At 34.4% G+C, this 18,607-nt stretch overlaps 2 protein-coding genes across 2 annotated transcripts in view; both read right to left on the bottom strand.

The window, feature by feature from the left end:
• Positions 1 to 5,168: 5,168 nt before the first annotated feature.
• LOC140749518 (pancreatic lipase-related protein 3) lies at positions 5,169 to 12,005 on the bottom strand. Its single transcript, XM_073082598.1, has 6 exons — positions 11,926 to 12,005; positions 10,972 to 11,120; positions 9,029 to 9,280; positions 7,836 to 8,027; positions 7,070 to 7,241; positions 5,169 to 5,708 (listed from the first exon to the last, which is right to left on the bottom strand). Exons 1-6 carry the CDS (start codon positions 11,976 to 11,978, stop codon positions 5,630 to 5,632), a joined length of 897 nt encoding a protein of 298 aa, XP_072938699.1. The 5' UTR covers positions 11,979 to 12,005; the 3' UTR covers positions 5,169 to 5,629.
• Positions 12,006 to 15,201: 3,196 nt separating this feature from the next.
• ft (cadherin-related tumor suppressor fat) overlaps positions 15,202 to 18,607 on the bottom strand; it is a 118,481-nt gene continuing 115,075 nt past the window's right edge. The window contains exon 9 of the mRNA XM_073082597.1: positions 15,202 to 18,517. Within this exon, the coding sequence (XP_072938698.1) occupies positions 15,895 to 18,517 (2,623 nt within the window). The 3' untranslated portion in view covers positions 15,202 to 15,894. The remainder of the gene's footprint in view (positions 18,518 to 18,607) is intronic.

Below are 18,607 nucleotides of genomic sequence, written 5' to 3'. Positions count from 1 at the left end.
ATTGTATGCGGAGAAATCCGAAATGAATACCACTTCTCGAGGAGTCGATGTTGTGGTTATGTCGTGTTTTTACAGGCTAAATCCCCACGTTGTTTCTATGAACATACTTTGTCCGGAAATTTCGAATTTCACCGTCGCCTCGAGAGAGTTGGATCCTCTTTAAAGGATTTTTATACATTGAAGCTGGAGTTCCTTCGTCCTGTCTCCTTCCGAGAAGCGCATAGGATCACTGCGCGAGCTTTCACGAAACTTTAAAATGCAACGGCGAATGAGGTAGGCATATGATCTTAAGCAGGAGGTTAAGTGCAGGTAAGTTAGTGGAGAAATCACTGGCATTAGTTTCTTTATCAGGCTTTATTATACATAAACATAAAATCAGTCCTAAAACTACTGCTACAGAAATGAAATATATTCATTTTATATAGGCCTACGGGGGCACTCATAAATTGCTTATTATATTTATTTTATATTCATTATATTTTGCCCTTAGTCTTACCGCATCACAATACAATCGCATATCAATCCAGCTAAAACCTGCAGGCTATATTTATTATAATTTATATTTATTATATTATAAACCTAATGGTAAATATAATTTGTACATAAATAGCGATATTGTATTAACACTTAACAATGTTAGGTATACTTACGGCAGGTTGAATGGACAGACAGACAGACACATACATACTTTATTAAATTCTTGTTTGTCGTTGCGACCCAAGAGGATCGTTATTGGTCGCTTGTGAAACATTACACTAGGTGATACTTTTGTTGGCCAACACTCGACGGAGACGCGATGTTGCAATCGCCTATAAATTGAGGATGCCTATAAGGATATTGGGAAAGTCCGGCGGTCGTCACAGTTACTGTGTTATTATGCCAGAGTACTTGTAACCACTTAACAATATCTTTAAAAAGTATGGAACTTTTCAAGTTATATCGGGATATATCTCGAAAAAATGCCATATTTTCTAGTCCGGACTAGTCAGGTTAAGTAGTTTGGTTAGTAACATGATGACCTCTTGCAATATGAAGCTCCACTATACGTGTGCCTTAAATCTTTTGTATATCCCATTATTGGTCTTTCATATCTTAAGGAGTATGAAATAAGACTTTTATAGGTACAATGCTATATGTTACAGATGGATATCTGATATATGCCGTCTTTTGCTCCACAGGTTGAAGCTAGGGTTGCCACCTTTCTTTTTCTACAGATAAAGTATATTGATTATTATAGGTAAGAAAAAAAAGTACATAGTATCAAAATAAAGTACACTTTATTTTTCTCTATTAATATATTTTAAGTTAAGGGATGTCGCACTGGCGAGTGACGACATCGATTCAGCACCAATCGATAAAAGTCGTTTAAAGAAAAATACTTACGACTAAACTTTTAAATCAAATCATGCGAAATAAAAGTATTTTCGTGTACTTTATTATTCTCATAAAGTACAATTACCGTACAATTACCTGAAATAACGTACAATACTTTATTATAAAGTACGGGTGGCAACCCTAGTTGAAGCTAAACAGATTTACTATGATTTATTCATTTTTAGGCTTTAGAAATAGTGACAGCTTAAACTTTACGAGTACTTCAGATTGAACTTATGACCTTTATGAAATCGGTAAAGGTGTCCAAGGACGTTAGAGACCGTTTAATATCATGTACAAGAAGACACTCTACTAAGCCGAAATCAGCCAACCATCTTTCTAAGCTAAATGTGTAATAATTACGACTTTGAATAAAACTTTCATTTGTTTTATTTTAATAACAGCTCTAGTACATTACTTACCGTTTTAAAACACTTTAGCGTAATGCACGTGTGTTCATTGTTTCGCGATCTGATGAAAGCGCTAACAATGAGACAAGATGAGTGATTTGACAATCGCAGTTTCATTCAGTGTAGTCAACGACCGTAAAACCACAATAAACACAGCGGTCCATCTTAAAGTAGGCTATTATTCAAATGAACAAAGAATGCAAATTAATGTTACGTAAATTAAGCCAAGGAAGCAAACAATAATAAATATTAAATTGGTTAATGGTTGTTTCTTGGACTTCTGATTAATATGTTAAAGTGGTAGATTTTTCCGTTAAATTTTCAATTTTTTCCCAAGTTGCTTGTATGTTAACAGACCTTTTCGAGTTCGTCTTTAATAAACCAAGGACCTTGATAAGTGTGTGCAATAAGTTTCATGTTCGAATGCTAGCATCAAATGAAACAACACATTTACATTTCGTAGACTGTGTTACATGTTGAAATACAAGAACTGAACTATAATAATAAAAAAAAAATATACGAGGCCTCACCATCCATGGTCACGTGATGGTGGAATGGTGGTAACGGTCTAACATGCAGTGGGTTCGCAGTGATATCCGAGTGGTTAAGAAACTCTGCCTCTCGATCGAGGGGTGCGAGGTTCAAATCCCAGGCACGCACCTCTGATTTTTCAAAGTTATGTGCGTATTAGAAATTAATTATCACTTGCTAAACGGTGAAGGAAAACATCGTGAGGGAACCTGCATACATGAGAGATTTATAAAAAAATCTCAAATGTATGTGAAGTCTACCAATACGCACTTGGCCAGCTCGGTGGACTATGGCCTCATCCTTCTCATTATGAGAGGAGACCCGTGCCCAGCAGTGGGACAGTAATGTGTTGATGATGACGCAGTGGGTTCGAACCCCGGTCAGGCGGACATCTATTTCCGTTCTGGATGTTTGTGTATTCGCCTTTGGGCGTACCATCCATGATACAGCAAACAATGAGGTGCTATGAGTCTAGAAAGAGTTATTTTGCGGTGGCAATAAGTAGATATTAGAATTCTCTAAAAGTTTTTACACATTCCTTCGTAAATTATAATTAGATTCTAATATCATTACCTAAACCTTTTTTTAAATGTTTAGCTGAGGCATTGTTCCATTGAATAAATATAATTAAATTAATTATTAATTGTAAAATTATGCTTATTGCAATTACAACATAATTAACACCGTGTTGTTACAGTAATATTTATTTGTACATATTTTTTTCGGAATGTAGTTCGAGATTTAAGGTGTACCTACTTATCTTTACCATCATTTCGCAAGCTATTTTTGCAATGGTGAAGTGGCGAAATATACTTTGTAATATACAAAACTCATTTTGAATATAACAACGTCCAGAGGTTTGTTTCTTGATAAATAACATTTACTTTAATAAATTTAATACTTACTAACCTGGAACGCCTTATGTCAGTGTTTAAACCTAATATTTTCTCCAAAATACTATTGAGACTACTTTTTAGAACGTAAACTCGAGATAGTGTCCAAATGAGTTCTCTCGTATTTACGAAAATCACAATAAGGAAATAAATGTATACAGTACCCTTACCATGAGTTTTCAAAACATCCCACAATTTTAAGTTACGTTTCCGTATGCTTCAGTAGACTGAGTAAACGTAACAATAAGTAAGTGCACAAGTCTGTCTGTCTGCCTCACATGTTCGCAAAAAAAGAGACAAAACATAAAGCGCCATTTTGTCAATTTAGACATGTATGTTACGTTACTGACACTATAGTTCTAATACAATCCGCTAGGGGCGCTGATTGGAAATTGTATGGGCAATTACGTAAACAAATACCAAAACAGTCACATTTGTCAAAACGTAAAAACTCATGGTAAGGGTACAGATAACACAGGCTTGTAATATCAAATGAAGCCGTCTAATAGTTACAATAAAGAGGTTATAGCTCATTGAAGTAAATCGAGCCTTGAATTTTTTATCTCAACCATTTAATTCTCATTATATTGATTTAATCTCCATGCTAAAATGTGGCCTTGTTTTTTGTCTCCTGAAATGCGGATGTCAAAATTCTTAAATATAAAGACAATTAATGTAACCACGAGGAATCTTATATATAAAATTGTTGTGTCACAATGTTAGTTACCGTACTCCTCTGAAACGGCTTTACCGATTTTCACCAAATTTTATATGCATATTCAGTAGCTCTGAGAATAGGCTACTATCTATTTTTCATACCCCTGAGTGATAAGGGTGATTCACCCTTAACATTTTTTGTTTATATGGCAACACAACGTTTGCTGGGTCATCTAGTAATTTGTAAAGTAAACTTTAAAGTAAAGTAAATATTCCTGTAAATGCAATGTCTATGACCTTTGAAGGCCAAACTGTAAAAAAGTGGTCGAATGTTTCATAGTTCAATTTTGGAGGCATCACCTATTTCTACTGAATAACAAGAGAGTATTGCTGTTATATGGATTGATTAGGAGGTAAGTGGAGATGCATATACGAGGCGTTTTAAGCCACACAATATTATGATTATTATCAATTACATGAATATTGTAAGGATCACAGAAAGTAAGGATACTACCTTATTTCATACATACAAATCATACAGATACGTTGTATTAATGAAACACAAAATATTCCTTTAAAATATAACACATATTTTTTTATTATATTAAATTTAAGTTTTTTTTATATAATATAGGAGTAGCAGACGAGCATGCAGTCCACCTGATGGTAAGTGGCTACTGCCGCCAACGGACATCTGTAATCAACCCCAGATAGGATTAGATATTCCTACCTGAGGTCGGCCACAGATGCGCCGCTACCCCTGAGGACTAAGCTGGAACGCCTCGGAAAAGTATGTCTCCCTTACCACACCTTAAGTGCAGTAAAACTTATTTTACAAAAGCAGTCTATAGCTCTAATTATAGGCAATTATATTTTAATAACCTATAATTAATTACCCTATAAATAATACGCAATTTTAAATTTAGGCCTTTATTGAAAACTTTCACTTTTTAATTTACTAACTATTATTACATAAACTATAATTTATTATTTTTGTTATATAACATTTGTACTTAATTACTATACTAAGACCCAAATTAAATAAGACGTTATCTAGTATCATCACAATGAAATTGTCACATTTGGCTTTATTTAATTTTAGGAACTATATGTGTTATATGTAAATATATTATGTCGTTTTTAACAGATATGTATTTATTATTTATCTGTATTTTAAATATAATTTCTATTTAAAAATCCAACATCACGATTTACGAGATAAATATGCTTCTTATATTTTAACATCAAACGTCTGACATTATGAAAAATAGGATTTCAATTACAATGATTGGCTTTACTTAGATAAATTATATGATTAATTATATAAATAACATTGAAATGGTATACTGACATATTAATAAACATTGAATAAGGTAGGAATGGATTTAAGGATAAGTTACTTACTAAATAAGTCATGTTACATTTAAGTGTTTGTGTGTTTTTGTAAAATAAATATACTACTGGCTGACATGCGTAAGGGTATTTTAGTAAGGTAATTAGAAATAATCTAACACATCCGATAATATAAATAATTAATAAATGCCTGCAAGTGCCAAATACTATTCACTTTCGAGTAAATATGTGCATTATGTTGCCAGTAACATTGGCTTAGGCGTCGTTATTATTTTATAGTTTTGACATTAATAAATTATTTAAAGAGCACATAAAAAGTGGTATAAATCAGTCATAAGGTACGTATATTCAAGTTATGGACCTGATCGTTTTTAACACCAGGAATCATTACCTAACATACCAATCTTCGCTTCAAGTCCTGCTTTTCTTGTTCTTGCCACGAGCGTACGGTGACTTTGAATTCGTCGAAAAAAAGTATATACCGGACGCGCTGCCAAAAACAAAATTAATTTTATATATGTCAAGGGTAATTTCATTTATTAACATTCAACATGCCTGAAACGGAATTTAATTTACGGCCTTTAATTTTAGCTAGTTCGACTGCAAATGAAAAGTATAAAAGTTATAAATATTAAACTGAAACTTCCTTACATTTTCGAACAACTTGTTTGTTAAAGGCTATTTTAAAAATCAAAAACTTTTAGCATGTTGTTCGTTCCACGTTAGATGCTTACTCAATCATTATTTCAATTAAAAAAAAAATCAGAAGTAAATTTTGCCGCGGCATTACCGCACCTTCATATATATATACTACTATATATATATATATATATATAACTTTCATATAATTTTATCAATACGAGAAAAAAGAAGCGATCAAATCAAACTGGAACAAACTGGATCAAACAAAGGGAAACTGTTCTCAGTGAAAGTGTGGAAGTGTTTCGGTGTTTGCTTAGGCAAAGTATACGTGTGCGGAAACAATCCACTCGCATGACATGACAATTAATATCATTAGTCTCCGTACGCAGCACTAGTGACCTCTAGAAAATGGAACGTGTATATTACGTAACTTGTATAATTTTTAGGGTTCCGTACCCAAAGGGTAAAAATGGAACCCTATTACTAAGACTTCTGTCCATCTGTCCGTTTGTCCGTACCATACTAGGGAAACGGTTGAAATTTTTACAAACCTGTTACAATACAATTACATTACTGGTATTAAAAAAAATACAAATAAGAACCATAAAACATACTTTAATACAGTTATTTTAATTTTATTATTATACGTTGTTTACGTATCATTGACCATCACCTCAACGCCGTCTATTTTTATGTAATATAACTAAATATTGTTGAAAATTTACTTATCATTCATTATCACCCTAACGCCATCTTTTGTTGTCTAATATAATTAAATATTGTTAAAAATAATAAAATGAATAAAAATAAGTAAAAAAAACTAACATTTGGTGGTACGGAAGCCTTTATGTGCGAGTTCGACTCGTACTTGGCGAATTATTTACAATGTTTGGTCAGTTCCAGTTAAGTACAGGCATGTATAATGAGAATGCATGAGAATAAAATTGCACTGGATTAATTAAGGTGGGGCTAACCACAGTGTGATCTGATACTAACCCGAAGATTTTCGCTGATACTATCCTTTAGCGACTATAACAATAAATTATAGGGATAAGTCTGAAATATGATTATATTTTCAGTTGGATTTTTACATTAGTTGGATTTTTCTTCATATCACAACATTTATAATAACCAACTAACCTATAGCGACGTATATTACTACATGTAGCATTTTGTATTAGAGAGTTTATAATTGGTGAAATTACTTACTTTCTGGGGACATGTTCTCCAAAAATGACTTCGGTACTACTGCCCACCAACTCGCACCAGCCTATCAAGTAAGTTATCCACGAGTAGCACTTAGTTCCATAGAAACCTATGTTGGAAGTGATAGACTCAGCGTAGTAGACTGGTGCTCTAGCGTGATTACAACCTGAATACGCTGAAATAGAATGACTTTGGTAGGTACTTATATAAATATTTTTTTTAAATAAATAAGATTAAAAAAAATGAATAATAAAAATTCAAATAGAAAAATTAAGTTTGGTAACATTATAGTAACAGAGATATTTTATCATCAACTTACTCGTACATATCTACTAGAGATGACGAAAATGATGTAAATGTACATTTTCAGTTTAGTTTACACTACTGCATGCATTTTAAATATTTCCCGATTGTGTAAAAGATAAAAAAGAACAATATAGGTATAAACTATAAAGTAACACATTAAAACATTTAAAATATAGGTTGATCACGAAAGTGAAATAAAAACGGATATCGATACCTTAATTCGCAAATCAGCCAACTCCACTTTTTGTCAAAATATTTTTTTATTTATTTTGATTTCGTTCGACGCCATTTACTATCAAAATAAAAAAAAAAACATTTTGACAAAAAGTGGAGTTGGCTGATTTGCGAATTAAGGTATCGATATGTGCCTACATTGTAGAGTACACATCTATCTGGGGGTTTCCTATGAAAAACCTTGCATTCTTTCTGGAGCAACCGAGTAACACCAAATACTTCAACTTACTTTGTTGCTCTGTGGCCTTGCATCCTGGCTGGTTCATACCGCCGTTGGCGAAATGGTCGACATGTCCACATGTTTCCAATTTCCCTTTCTCTAGGGCATTTGTGTGTAAGACGTCTACAAATTTGGCATCATTGGCATCTATTTTTCTAGTCACATCAGTGGTGACAAAGAGAGGTAGAGCAGGATCAAGCGCTGAAATATATAAAAACAGAAATTATTTTTTATCATCATCATCAACAACCCATTATTACTCTCTCACTGCTGGGCACGTGTCTCTCCTCAGAACAAGATGGATAAGTATTATTTACTATTGTGAACTCTTGTCAGTTATACAAAAATAGAATAACATATATGTTATTTAGCACTAGTTACTTTTTTTGAAAGATATAAGAAGATAATTTTGTAATTTTGAAGATTATTACTAACGGGTTGAATTAAATATTTATAGAAAACGTGCATATCGTGTTGATATGAAATAATTTTCTTTGGAAAATATCCTACTTTTATTATTAAAGAAAAATATTTTATATAACATTTACTGATCAACGAGGCACGCGGTAATTGCGGAAGCGATAACTGTATATAATGATTTAATTAAAATAACCTGTAAAAATTTTGTAGAAAAAATAAAAAAATATAAATAAAAAGCGTCAATGGAACATATAAAATGAAAAACAAGTACCAATGTAGATTAAGGACGTTTACAATCACTTCACACAATTCATGTAGTTTAGTAAAAGTAGGGTAATTTAAAAATATTTAATGAATGTGCTATTTCATTCTGATTATATTTTAATTACAGTTTATTATAACGGTGTAGTTTGTACGCAATCTACGTGGCGTTGTTTCGCAGACGACCGCGGCTTAAAACATTACAAGATTTTTTTATATGCAATATGGAGAACGTTTGAAGTTGAGAATTGAAATGTTAGATTTGTATTGTTGGAATAGTAATAGGAAGCAATTTTCTTTTTTGGATGCCAAGGGGTATTTGTGTGAAGCTAAAACCATGTTTGTGAGGTCACATCTCTTGTTCCTCGACCGCCATATAGAAAAAGGGGGCAAGTCGTTTTCATGCGCTATCAAGGAAACTATTTGTCGCACAGAACATTTCCACGAACAGTCATCCAATTGAATTATCTACAAGTTTGGTTCTATAATATCGTATATTAGAGATATGTAACAATGAATACCTGTTATTCTTTCAAGTTTCCCAGATTTCAAGAAGTTAGAAACGAAGCCCGCTACATGTCCTCCAAGACTGAAGCCTATTATGTGGAACAAGGAGAGTTTGAACTGGTAGCTCTCTACTAGAACATCTATCAGGTGTGCTAAACATTTTCCAACAAGTTCAGTGTTGCGAGCGGATTCGTAGTAACACGGTTCTCTTGTTATTGGGTTGTAATCCACTGATATTATGTTGTAATCGCAGCATTCCAAATACGCTGAAATAATTTTGGATCTACATATATTATTTTTAAATATAGAAGTAGCAACGAAGGGCGCAGTCTAACTATTGGTAAGAATCAACTGCCGCCAGTCATCAGTAGACAACCAAGACAGGATTAGAGTCCTATCTGAAGTCGGCCACAGATGCGATTTAAGGGCATGGCGTTTCTTTTTACATTGAAGTAGCAGAATAGTGCAGTCCACGTCATGGTGAGTGGCTATTGCCGCCCATGGACATCTGTCATCAACCCCTGATAGTATTAGATTCCTACCTGAGGTCGGTAATAGATACGTCGCTACCATTGAGGACTAAGATGGAATGCCTCATATATGTCTCATAACACACCTTTCAAACTAAAACACAGACGTGCATATAACAGCAGCGTTATATGGCAAAAATACTTGGGGTAGTGGTGCCGCCGGAGTCGAACCATAGAGGGTTCTATCACCTACAGTTTCCACTTAGTTAATAAATAAATATTTGTGCCATGCTACTCGTATTCATCGTTATATCATTAAAATCTTGGACAAAGATAATATTATTTACCCAAATAAAAACTAGTTGACATACCATTATCGGTAATTGTAGAGCAATGAACACGGTGAAGCGATATTACGTTTGAAGGACGAATATCGCAATTACAATTAAATACATAGCCAAAAAGCGTGTTTCGAATAATTTAACACTTTCACTTACAATAAGGCTATCAGTTTTCCATGCATATATTTATATTATAATGGTGGCAATATCCTTTCTGTAGTTCGAGTTCGAAGTTAAACCAGAACACTCCAGCACTTAAGCTGTGTTCTGGTTTGAAGAGTGAGGTAAGGGACTTACACCCTTCAATAGGAAGGTGGTAGAACCCTTTGTGGTTCGACTCCGGTTGCACCACAGCCACACCTATTTCTACCTAATAATAGCAGTGTTAGGCGCTGCTGTGTTCCGGTTTCAAGGGTGTGGTAAGGGAGATAGACTTTTCCGAGGCGTTCCAGCTTAGTCCTCAGGGGTAGCGGCGTATCTGTGGCCGACCTCAGGTAGGAATACCTAATCCTATCTGGGATTGATTACAGTTATCCATGGGCGGCAGTAGCCACTTACCATCAGGTGGACTGCATGCTCGTCTGTTACTCCTATATTATAAAAAAAAAATACTTAATCTATACAAGTTTTTCCTAAATTACATTTTTTCTAGAAATTTCAATTTATTTATATCCTAAGAATATCGCAATCGTGAGTGAAATAAAGAACAGCATTTTGGCTTACGTGTTACGAATAATTTAAGATTTTCGACCGAAATGCTAAGGTTATCGCCATCCTCTATCCACCTATTTGTTTATGGTGGGTTGTTTATGCGGGTAACAACATGGTTTGTTAATTATTTAAGGTGAAACCATATACATACGATACGACGTCGTATCGTGAGACAATGCAATGGACTCACCATTTTCTAATTTTCTGTCTTTTCTTCTAGCACCTTCTTAATTTCAGCTAAACACTACAAGCCTATAGCGATCCATATTCAGATTAACTATAACATTTTTTCTTATTTTTGATATTGGCTGGACAACATAATATCGTGTGTTTGATGTTGAAAATCGTAGAAATACATTATATGACATCGCATCACAACACGACGTCGTCACACATCACGATCCGACATCGTGACGTAGCTGTTTTAGCCCTTACCTGGCCTTATTTCCGTGTTAGGCGAGAAATCCTTGTAGCCCGTATAGCCGTGTATCAATACTTTAACCTGACTGTCTTTCACCCACGGTGCTTTTTTAATGGATTCTGGAACATTCGCCATTATCTGATGCGGATTGTCTTTGTTAGATCTGTGAAATAAACGTTTTCTACACTCACAGCCCCACGCTAGGATTCCTGTATTGTGGATGCTAAGCAAATACACAGAGACACAAACACCCAGACCCAGAAACAGAAACCTAAATTAATCATTCAGATGTCTGCCGGGGATCGAACCCGGGACCCTCTGCGCGTCGGTATGGTGACCGCTTCGCCACGTGTATCGTTAATCAAATTATCTGCCATAAAAGAGATTTGATAGTGATACTACATTTGATAATTATTTGCTTTGTTGTAAGAAGTCTTTATAATAAGTAGGTGTTAATCTAAGCAGGGGCGTAGTTATGCGTATTCAACAATTTTATTCCATTCCAATATTGATATAGTTCTTGTAATAGAAGATCCACCAGTACTTTCAACATTTATGTATTAATATCATAAGTTAAACCTGCTTATTGTAGATTTTTTAATATACTAATTGTCAGCAAGCAATATTTGTTATTTCAAAATTTAATTAAAGCTCTGATAGTCTAGTCGTTGAAAGTAGGCGTCTAAATCGGAAGGTTCGAGGTTCGAATTCAAGGCACGCAACTCGGATTTTTCAAAAAATTGTTATGTATTTAGAATTTTCATTAGGTATAACGGTATAAACAATCGTAAGGAAACCTGCAAGCCTAAAAGGTCTTAAAAAGTCGACTGCGGAAGAGAGTCAACTATTCAGGCCTATTAATTAATATTAAATTATGTTTCAACTGACTCCTTTCACAAATTCAATTCTTTATCGATATATATTACACATATTATTACAATGATTAATATGTATGCGTGTATGCTTACCTTGTATAAAGCCAAAAAGTTATATTCTCGTTGGGACATTCCATGGCAGGCATCACGCACGCCAATGACAAAGTCGAAAAATAAACTGTAAATTAAGTGACATAAATATATATGAAAGATCTATTTTTTTTTTGGAAAATAACGCATATCACGTAAACTTGTAAAAAGAAGACATTACTTTATTGAATAATCAATTACATTGATAACTGTTATAAAACCAAAAACATTCGACTATGAAGCAGTACTCTTTACTTAAACTATTTAAAATTTTAATTATTTTAATTTTTTCTCTGTGTCAATGTAATAAACCCGGGCAAAAGTATTTTATTACTATTGTTATCATTAGTGTTGATATTAAATCATCAATACCTAATAACGCTTCATAAATACTATTAAAAGCTAAGGGCGAGAATAATTTCAGACGGTATGAGAAGCTTTGAACTTACAAAAAAATTGCTAAAAATACTCTTTGTGAAATCCTTAGAAAACTCACTTTAAAAATCCTGCATAGTATAATTCTTATACTTATATGATTTAAAGATATATCTCGTTCAAACGTCAAACATGAAATACTTACATTATAAGCCTTTTATACACAATTATCACTATACCTTAGAGTTATGTACAAAAAACGTTTTTGTTAAAATGCAAATAACCTGTAGAACTGCATTAAATGTAAAGTTATAAGTGTTATAACTGATATTAAACTAGTTACTAAAGAAATTCACATATGAACAGGTAATTGCTATAATAGCAGTAATATCTTCAAGCCATATCTACTTAGGTACCCAAAAACATAAGAGAAAACTATCACGGAAAAAGTAACCATTATGATTGCCTGGAAATGTACCTATTTTTAAAATGGGTAGAAAGTCATATATAAATTATGAATCTTAAATATGCTGTTACTCATATAATTTAGTTATAAACAATCACGTTATATCCATTATTATAAAGATAACGACATACTTACAAATGAAAACATAAAGTATCACAGATAAGGGAAACATTTTTCACGTTTTAATATAACTAGAAGTATGACGGAAATATTTAACCATGAATGTACAAACTGAAGACATCCGAACAGTTGTTTGGAACATAGAAAACTGAGGAATCTCTTCATGATATTTTCAGCGGTTTCATTTCTAATCTCAAATCCTAATTTCGAGAACGCCCTTTGACAACCTTATCATTGACATTGTTCATGCTAGTTAATCTGCTTGTTAATTGCGCCGGCCTTCCTATAACGTTCGTAGTCGGATAGCTCGTTTAATTAACACTCCGATTTAATTAGATTTATATTACTGTTTCATTCAGTGCTTAACTGAACGCTTAGTGCTATTTTTATCAATAGAATTAAGTGTTGATATTAACTTTTCTAAAGTGTTAACTGGTAACTTGGTTCACATAGCGCTGGACCCACGTAATTAAGATTACGATTTAAATAACAAATTCGATGATTGATTATATTTCTTATTGCTGGGTAAAATGCTTACTTGGCCGTGGAGTAATAAAGGAAACCTAACGGCGTAAGCAAAAACCTACTCGTACATTATGACGCCATACAATTCGCGGCCGCCGTACCATAATTCTTTATGATACACATCGTAGATTTCTAACGATACACGCGGTGGATTTTCACATGAAACAACTATTTAAATACACAAATATATAGGTTGGTGTTTAGACCGTCCCTGTAGTTCAGGGATCAGAATAGGGTTACGGTCGTAAGAGGCGACTAAAAGGGGGCAAATCCGGGGTTTGCGGGCGACAAGAATGGGAACTCGAACCTGCCGACTAGATACCCCGGGGCAGGACGGCGGTATGTGTGATCATGCTCATCTGGGCGGAATTCTAAGGGGCAACGCGTTAAGAGGAATCCGGTTGCGTTCCTTTGGAGATCCCGGAGCACTTTACACTGCGCCGAGGACGGCCACCGGAGGGTTTTAGTACGGTAAGAATCCCATGTAACACTGAGAAGCTCTCACGGTACCGGTACCTTCTGAAAGTTTCTACCTCGTTAAAAAAGAGGTTGGTAATTAGATGAATCAAAAGTGTAGTTCCAACATACTCCCAAGTAAGTGCAGGAAAAAATTGACACCGAAAAGGTATGATAATTGATAGTTCCAAAAAAATATTTTTGTAAAAAGTACGTCTCTACGGCATCGTTGTTTAAAATTATGCAAATGTTGTGAAAATTATCGACAAACAAGCCTGCTTTGCGATCTTATCGTAATAGCATGTGTTTGGTACGTTTTACAGCGTTTTTATAATTACAACAGAATTCTCCCGTTGATAGTGGAATTGTTTCAGTCACTTAGTAAAAAACTTATTGAATGTTCCGGCGAAACAATTAGTCGATAGTTACAATTTTACGACTAGTTAATAATGCAAATTTTACGAAGTTTATTTAGATATGAAAAGGGAATGAACTACTATAAAACTCAGTATGGAATGACAGATAAGGCGTAGCTAAGCCTAGGCTAGAAGTATGAAAAGCAGGGGTTCTTTATATGTACACGTAGAGTCAATACGCACTTGGCCAGCGCGGTGGACTATGGCCTAATCGTTCTCATTATGAGAAGAGACCCGTGCCCAGTGGGACGTTAATGGGTTGATGATGATGATGATGACACGTAGAGTGCATATATGAAATTATTATTAAAATCTAACCACTAAGTCTCAATGTGGCGATGTGAAATGAAACCCGAAACATACTCGTATAAAAAAATAATTGAATTCTTGATACGCTTATTATTTCCTACTGAGCTCGAATCCTAAACTCTATGTACTCTGTGCGGTAGGTACTGCGTTATAAACTGAGATTTTTTTAATATCAGGCCTAATTATTTCCCAACCGAGTTTTCCTTCGCACGCACATTAATTCGTAATGAAGATCATCCTGGTGGCAGAAAACTTGCGTAAAATGTTTATTGAATTTATTTTTACGTCGCCTTCTAGTTATATTTACCTTTATGAACGAACACTTTGCTTGATATTTACGTGTAATTCGCATCATACGATGTAAATGATATTATACTAAATTCAAATTCAACTTTTATTGCTCATGCATATAGTACATAATTATTGTATTACAAACAAGGTATTCGAACATGCATGCATCCTGCTAGGGCATTGCAATGTAATACATTCATATTATCATAAACCGGCAGAAAAAATCAATTTCGCTGTTAAATTACCAACCAGAATAGACTTAACCCTGATACTTTATTTAATTTATCCGTAAAATAATAGGGGAAAATAATAACACAGAAATTATTTAAAATATTTTATTGTTTATACAAATAATTAAAGTCAGTCGGTTCTTTTGAACAGGGACGCATTTGGCACTTTGTTCACTAATTAATATGGCTCATTTAATAGAGAAATTCTATTAACAATAAGTACACGAAATTAAGAGCTCTGATTGTAAGTCTTGTACTTGTTTATACTTATGAGTAAATTAATAAACACCTTCTAAATATAAATAAGCGTAATTCATTTAGTTTTGCTAATATTTAATTGCTTTTTCTGTAGATATCAGACAGAGTTCTTCATTAAGTGCATTAGCTTATTGCTTACCTAATATTTTAACTGAATTCAAATTTGGGTTACACAAAATACAATTTAAATATTCGTTTAAGTTGAACAAAATAACCTCGTCGTTTAAAAAATTGCTTAATTTTCGATCAATTTCAATAAATGCGCTGTACAAAAGGTAAATTACAAAGTCTACACAATACTTAAAACTAGAATATCTACAATCTTTCGATAATAATATTTACAATGAGGTTCGAGATATTAATCACCTAATACAAAATCCACTACATACATATGAAAATGTACATAGTTTAACAAGATATGGCAAGAGAATTGAAACTAGACAGACCTTGATACAAGATCCCAACAATTTTGTACAAAATATTTAAATTTAATTAAAAATGTATTTACAATTAATAACATCTAATATTAAACATATTCTTCGGACGGTTTCGGCGTACCGTTTGGAAGTCTTAGCGAGGAAGACATTCGACCATTAACAGAATCTGGTAATTCAGCAATATCTTTGAAAACACCAATCATACTTTCAAAATTAGGGCCCCAGTTTAGTAAGTAGTCCCATCCGAGTGGAGCTGGTGCTGGGGACCCATTCGCTTGTCGATATAATGCTGACCCTACATGAGGGGCTAAATCATCATCCGATGCTACTAATGTACTTAATGACCCTCGAAACGAAGAATCAAAACTTTCATAAGGAGGTGGTAGTATAGGCTTCTTATTATTACTTCCACTGCTAACATTTTGTCTCCTTACTTCTTCAGGTTTGTCTGCACTGATGCTGTTATTATCGTACTCTATTTCCGAACATGTAAAACTATCATTTCCACTTTCATCATCAGAGCCTGTTGAACTTCTATTATCTACAGGTGGAGAATGATGCCTATGAGACATATGGTGGCTGACTCCGCCACCTCGAGGTGCTTCACTAGAACTAGACACTGCATCTAAGGTGGAAACTAAACTTGAAGTTCGCTGTCTAGCATTCATTCTTTCAATTTCTTCGGCTGTTAGTCCCACCGCCCCTGACCCCACAGACACCACTTGTGGTACTTGAGGTGCGGCACTTGGTGTTTTCCTACCAGCGGATGAACTCTGACCACTTAATTGGGACATTACCGGACTATTCAGACTACGTTCACTGTTACTGTGTAAAGCATCCTTGCCAACCCCACCTGAACTCGAAGTTGTCGCTAGTAAGGCACTCTGTAATGGTTTACCTGATATATCATGAAGAGTAAGAATTCTTGGTTGTTGACTTAGTTCACTGCTTGGCGATAGCCGTGCAAGTGGTGTAGTCTGATGCTGTCTAGGCTGGGGAGGTGGTTGAGATGCTTGTGGTATAACTCGCGGTGGGTACCCGCTTGGATGATGGGGTGAATGCCTATGCTGGGGAGTTTGATGTTTATGGTGATAGCCTGCTATAGGTGGTGGTGTAGCTTTATATTTTCGAACCCCTGCAGCTTCACGAAATCCTTTGTAATGATAAACAATATCAATATCTGATGGTGCTATAGAACTTGCATTTTCTAAATCGTAATGTTCAGGTATTTCTGAATTCAAATCCATACCACTAGGATGGTCATGAGTATGGTGTGAAGTATTCGTTGACGGTGGGGGCGGTGGATGATGATCCTCTCGAAGTGCAGGACTTTTTCCTACTACTTCTCTTTCTATGATATCTGGACGTTGAGGTCTTGGTGGATCAATATTCATAATTTCTCGATCTTTGTATTTCTTGGACAATAATTCTGGACCAACTATATGTCCAACGTTACGCATTATATCAGCGTTATCAGACATGTAACTGTTAAGACTAGTCTCATTATTGTGTAAGTTGCGATTCATTAGGCTATCGTTAGTTCCTGCTATGAGATTTGGAGCATTTAGCATAGCAGGACCTCCATTTTGCTTAGTATGTGATAGATTGCTTTTTCCAGTAGGGATATTACCTTTTTCTTTCTTTTGTTTCCGTAGTCGAAATACAATGAAGGAAACTAATATAGCAACAATTAAAATGATGAAGAATGATATTACTAGAGTAATTCCAATGCTTAATGGATCTGGATTTTGCGCTAAACCTGCACCAAAGGCACTATGACATCCACTTATTATTTTACCCTTTCGCAGCACATCTTTAAAAATACTACCGTTGCCCATAAAAGGTTGAACTTCGTTATTTATTGTAAAGTTTGCAAGACATCCTTCGAATTTATTAGCAGTTGATATCCATTCGGCTTTCACTCCTCCCAATGAAACTATTGTCAAATATGGATCTAAGAAATCATGCACACTAGCAGCATCAAGTTCTTCCCCAAGGTTTTTACTGTCAACTGTTAATCGTATACTTCTTCCAAAAGCTATTAATGTTATGTTGTGCCAATTGCCATCTGAAATATCTTGTTGGTCAGCTTGGGTCATGTTTACCATTGTGTTTTGTTTTGATGTGTACGATACTTTTCCGTCCAATATCTCAATTAATGTGTAGTACTTATCTGTAGCAGCATAAAACAATACACCATCCTTTTTATGAGTTCTAAAGAAAAAGGATAAAGTCTTCATTGGATTAGTGATTTTAGTAATCGTTTTTCCTAATATTCTAACATTCTTTTTGTCCCATATTGTACTTCCACCATAAAATGATTCTAATAACTGCATTCTTCTATGTTTTTCAGATATTACGTATGTGATGAATCCATTTTCGTTGACTGAAATTGTTTGCAGAGATAAGGAACAATCTGGAGATATCAATTTTTGATCGCACTTGCAGTAATGAGTTTTCCATGTGTCGAAACATTCACCAAGGCCGCATACATCTTTCTTGAAGCAAGCACCTTTTTCGGATCTGTCACAATTGGGTTCCACTCCTCTTGCATGTATAGGATTTGTTAGATTTAACAAACGCCCATTAATAGATATACTGTGCATGCATCCCACGAAGTCATCAGAATGTATTTGTCCTGGGCGTTCTAGTACTGGATCAGCTTTGTGAAGTCCACCGATGAGAAGGGGTTCATTATTGAAGTTAAGTGTTCTGAAATAGAATAATATTATTGTATATAAGTTGTTGTTGAACTAAATTACATACTAATGATAAAGGGCAACAGTGCAAAGCTGCATTTTG

Source organism: Epargyreus clarus, unplaced genomic scaffold (genome assembly GCF_041222505.1).
Source record: "Epargyreus clarus isolate Ecla_fem2 unplaced genomic scaffold, WU_Ecla_fem_2.2 ptg000018l, whole genome shotgun sequence".
In the NCBI taxonomy this organism is placed as follows: domain Eukaryota; kingdom Metazoa; phylum Arthropoda; class Insecta; order Lepidoptera; family Hesperiidae; genus Epargyreus; species Epargyreus clarus.
This window is presented reverse-complemented; position numbering and strand designations above follow the sequence as displayed.

Bases quoted from the DNA above. Each gene is read 5' to 3' on its own strand.
- LOC140749518 (XM_073082598.1), bottom strand. From the start codon at position 11,978: ATGCCTGCCATGGAATGTCCCAACGAGAATATAACTTTTTGGCTTTAT. The intron at 11,121-11,925 runs GTAAGCATACAC...TTTATTTCACAG, and splicing joins ACTTTTTGGCTTTATACAAG to ATCTAACAAAGACAATCCGC. The intron at 5,709-7,069 runs GTAAGTAATTTC...TGTTTTTGGCAG, and splicing joins GGAGAACATGTCCCCAGAAA to CGCGTCCGGTATATACTTTT.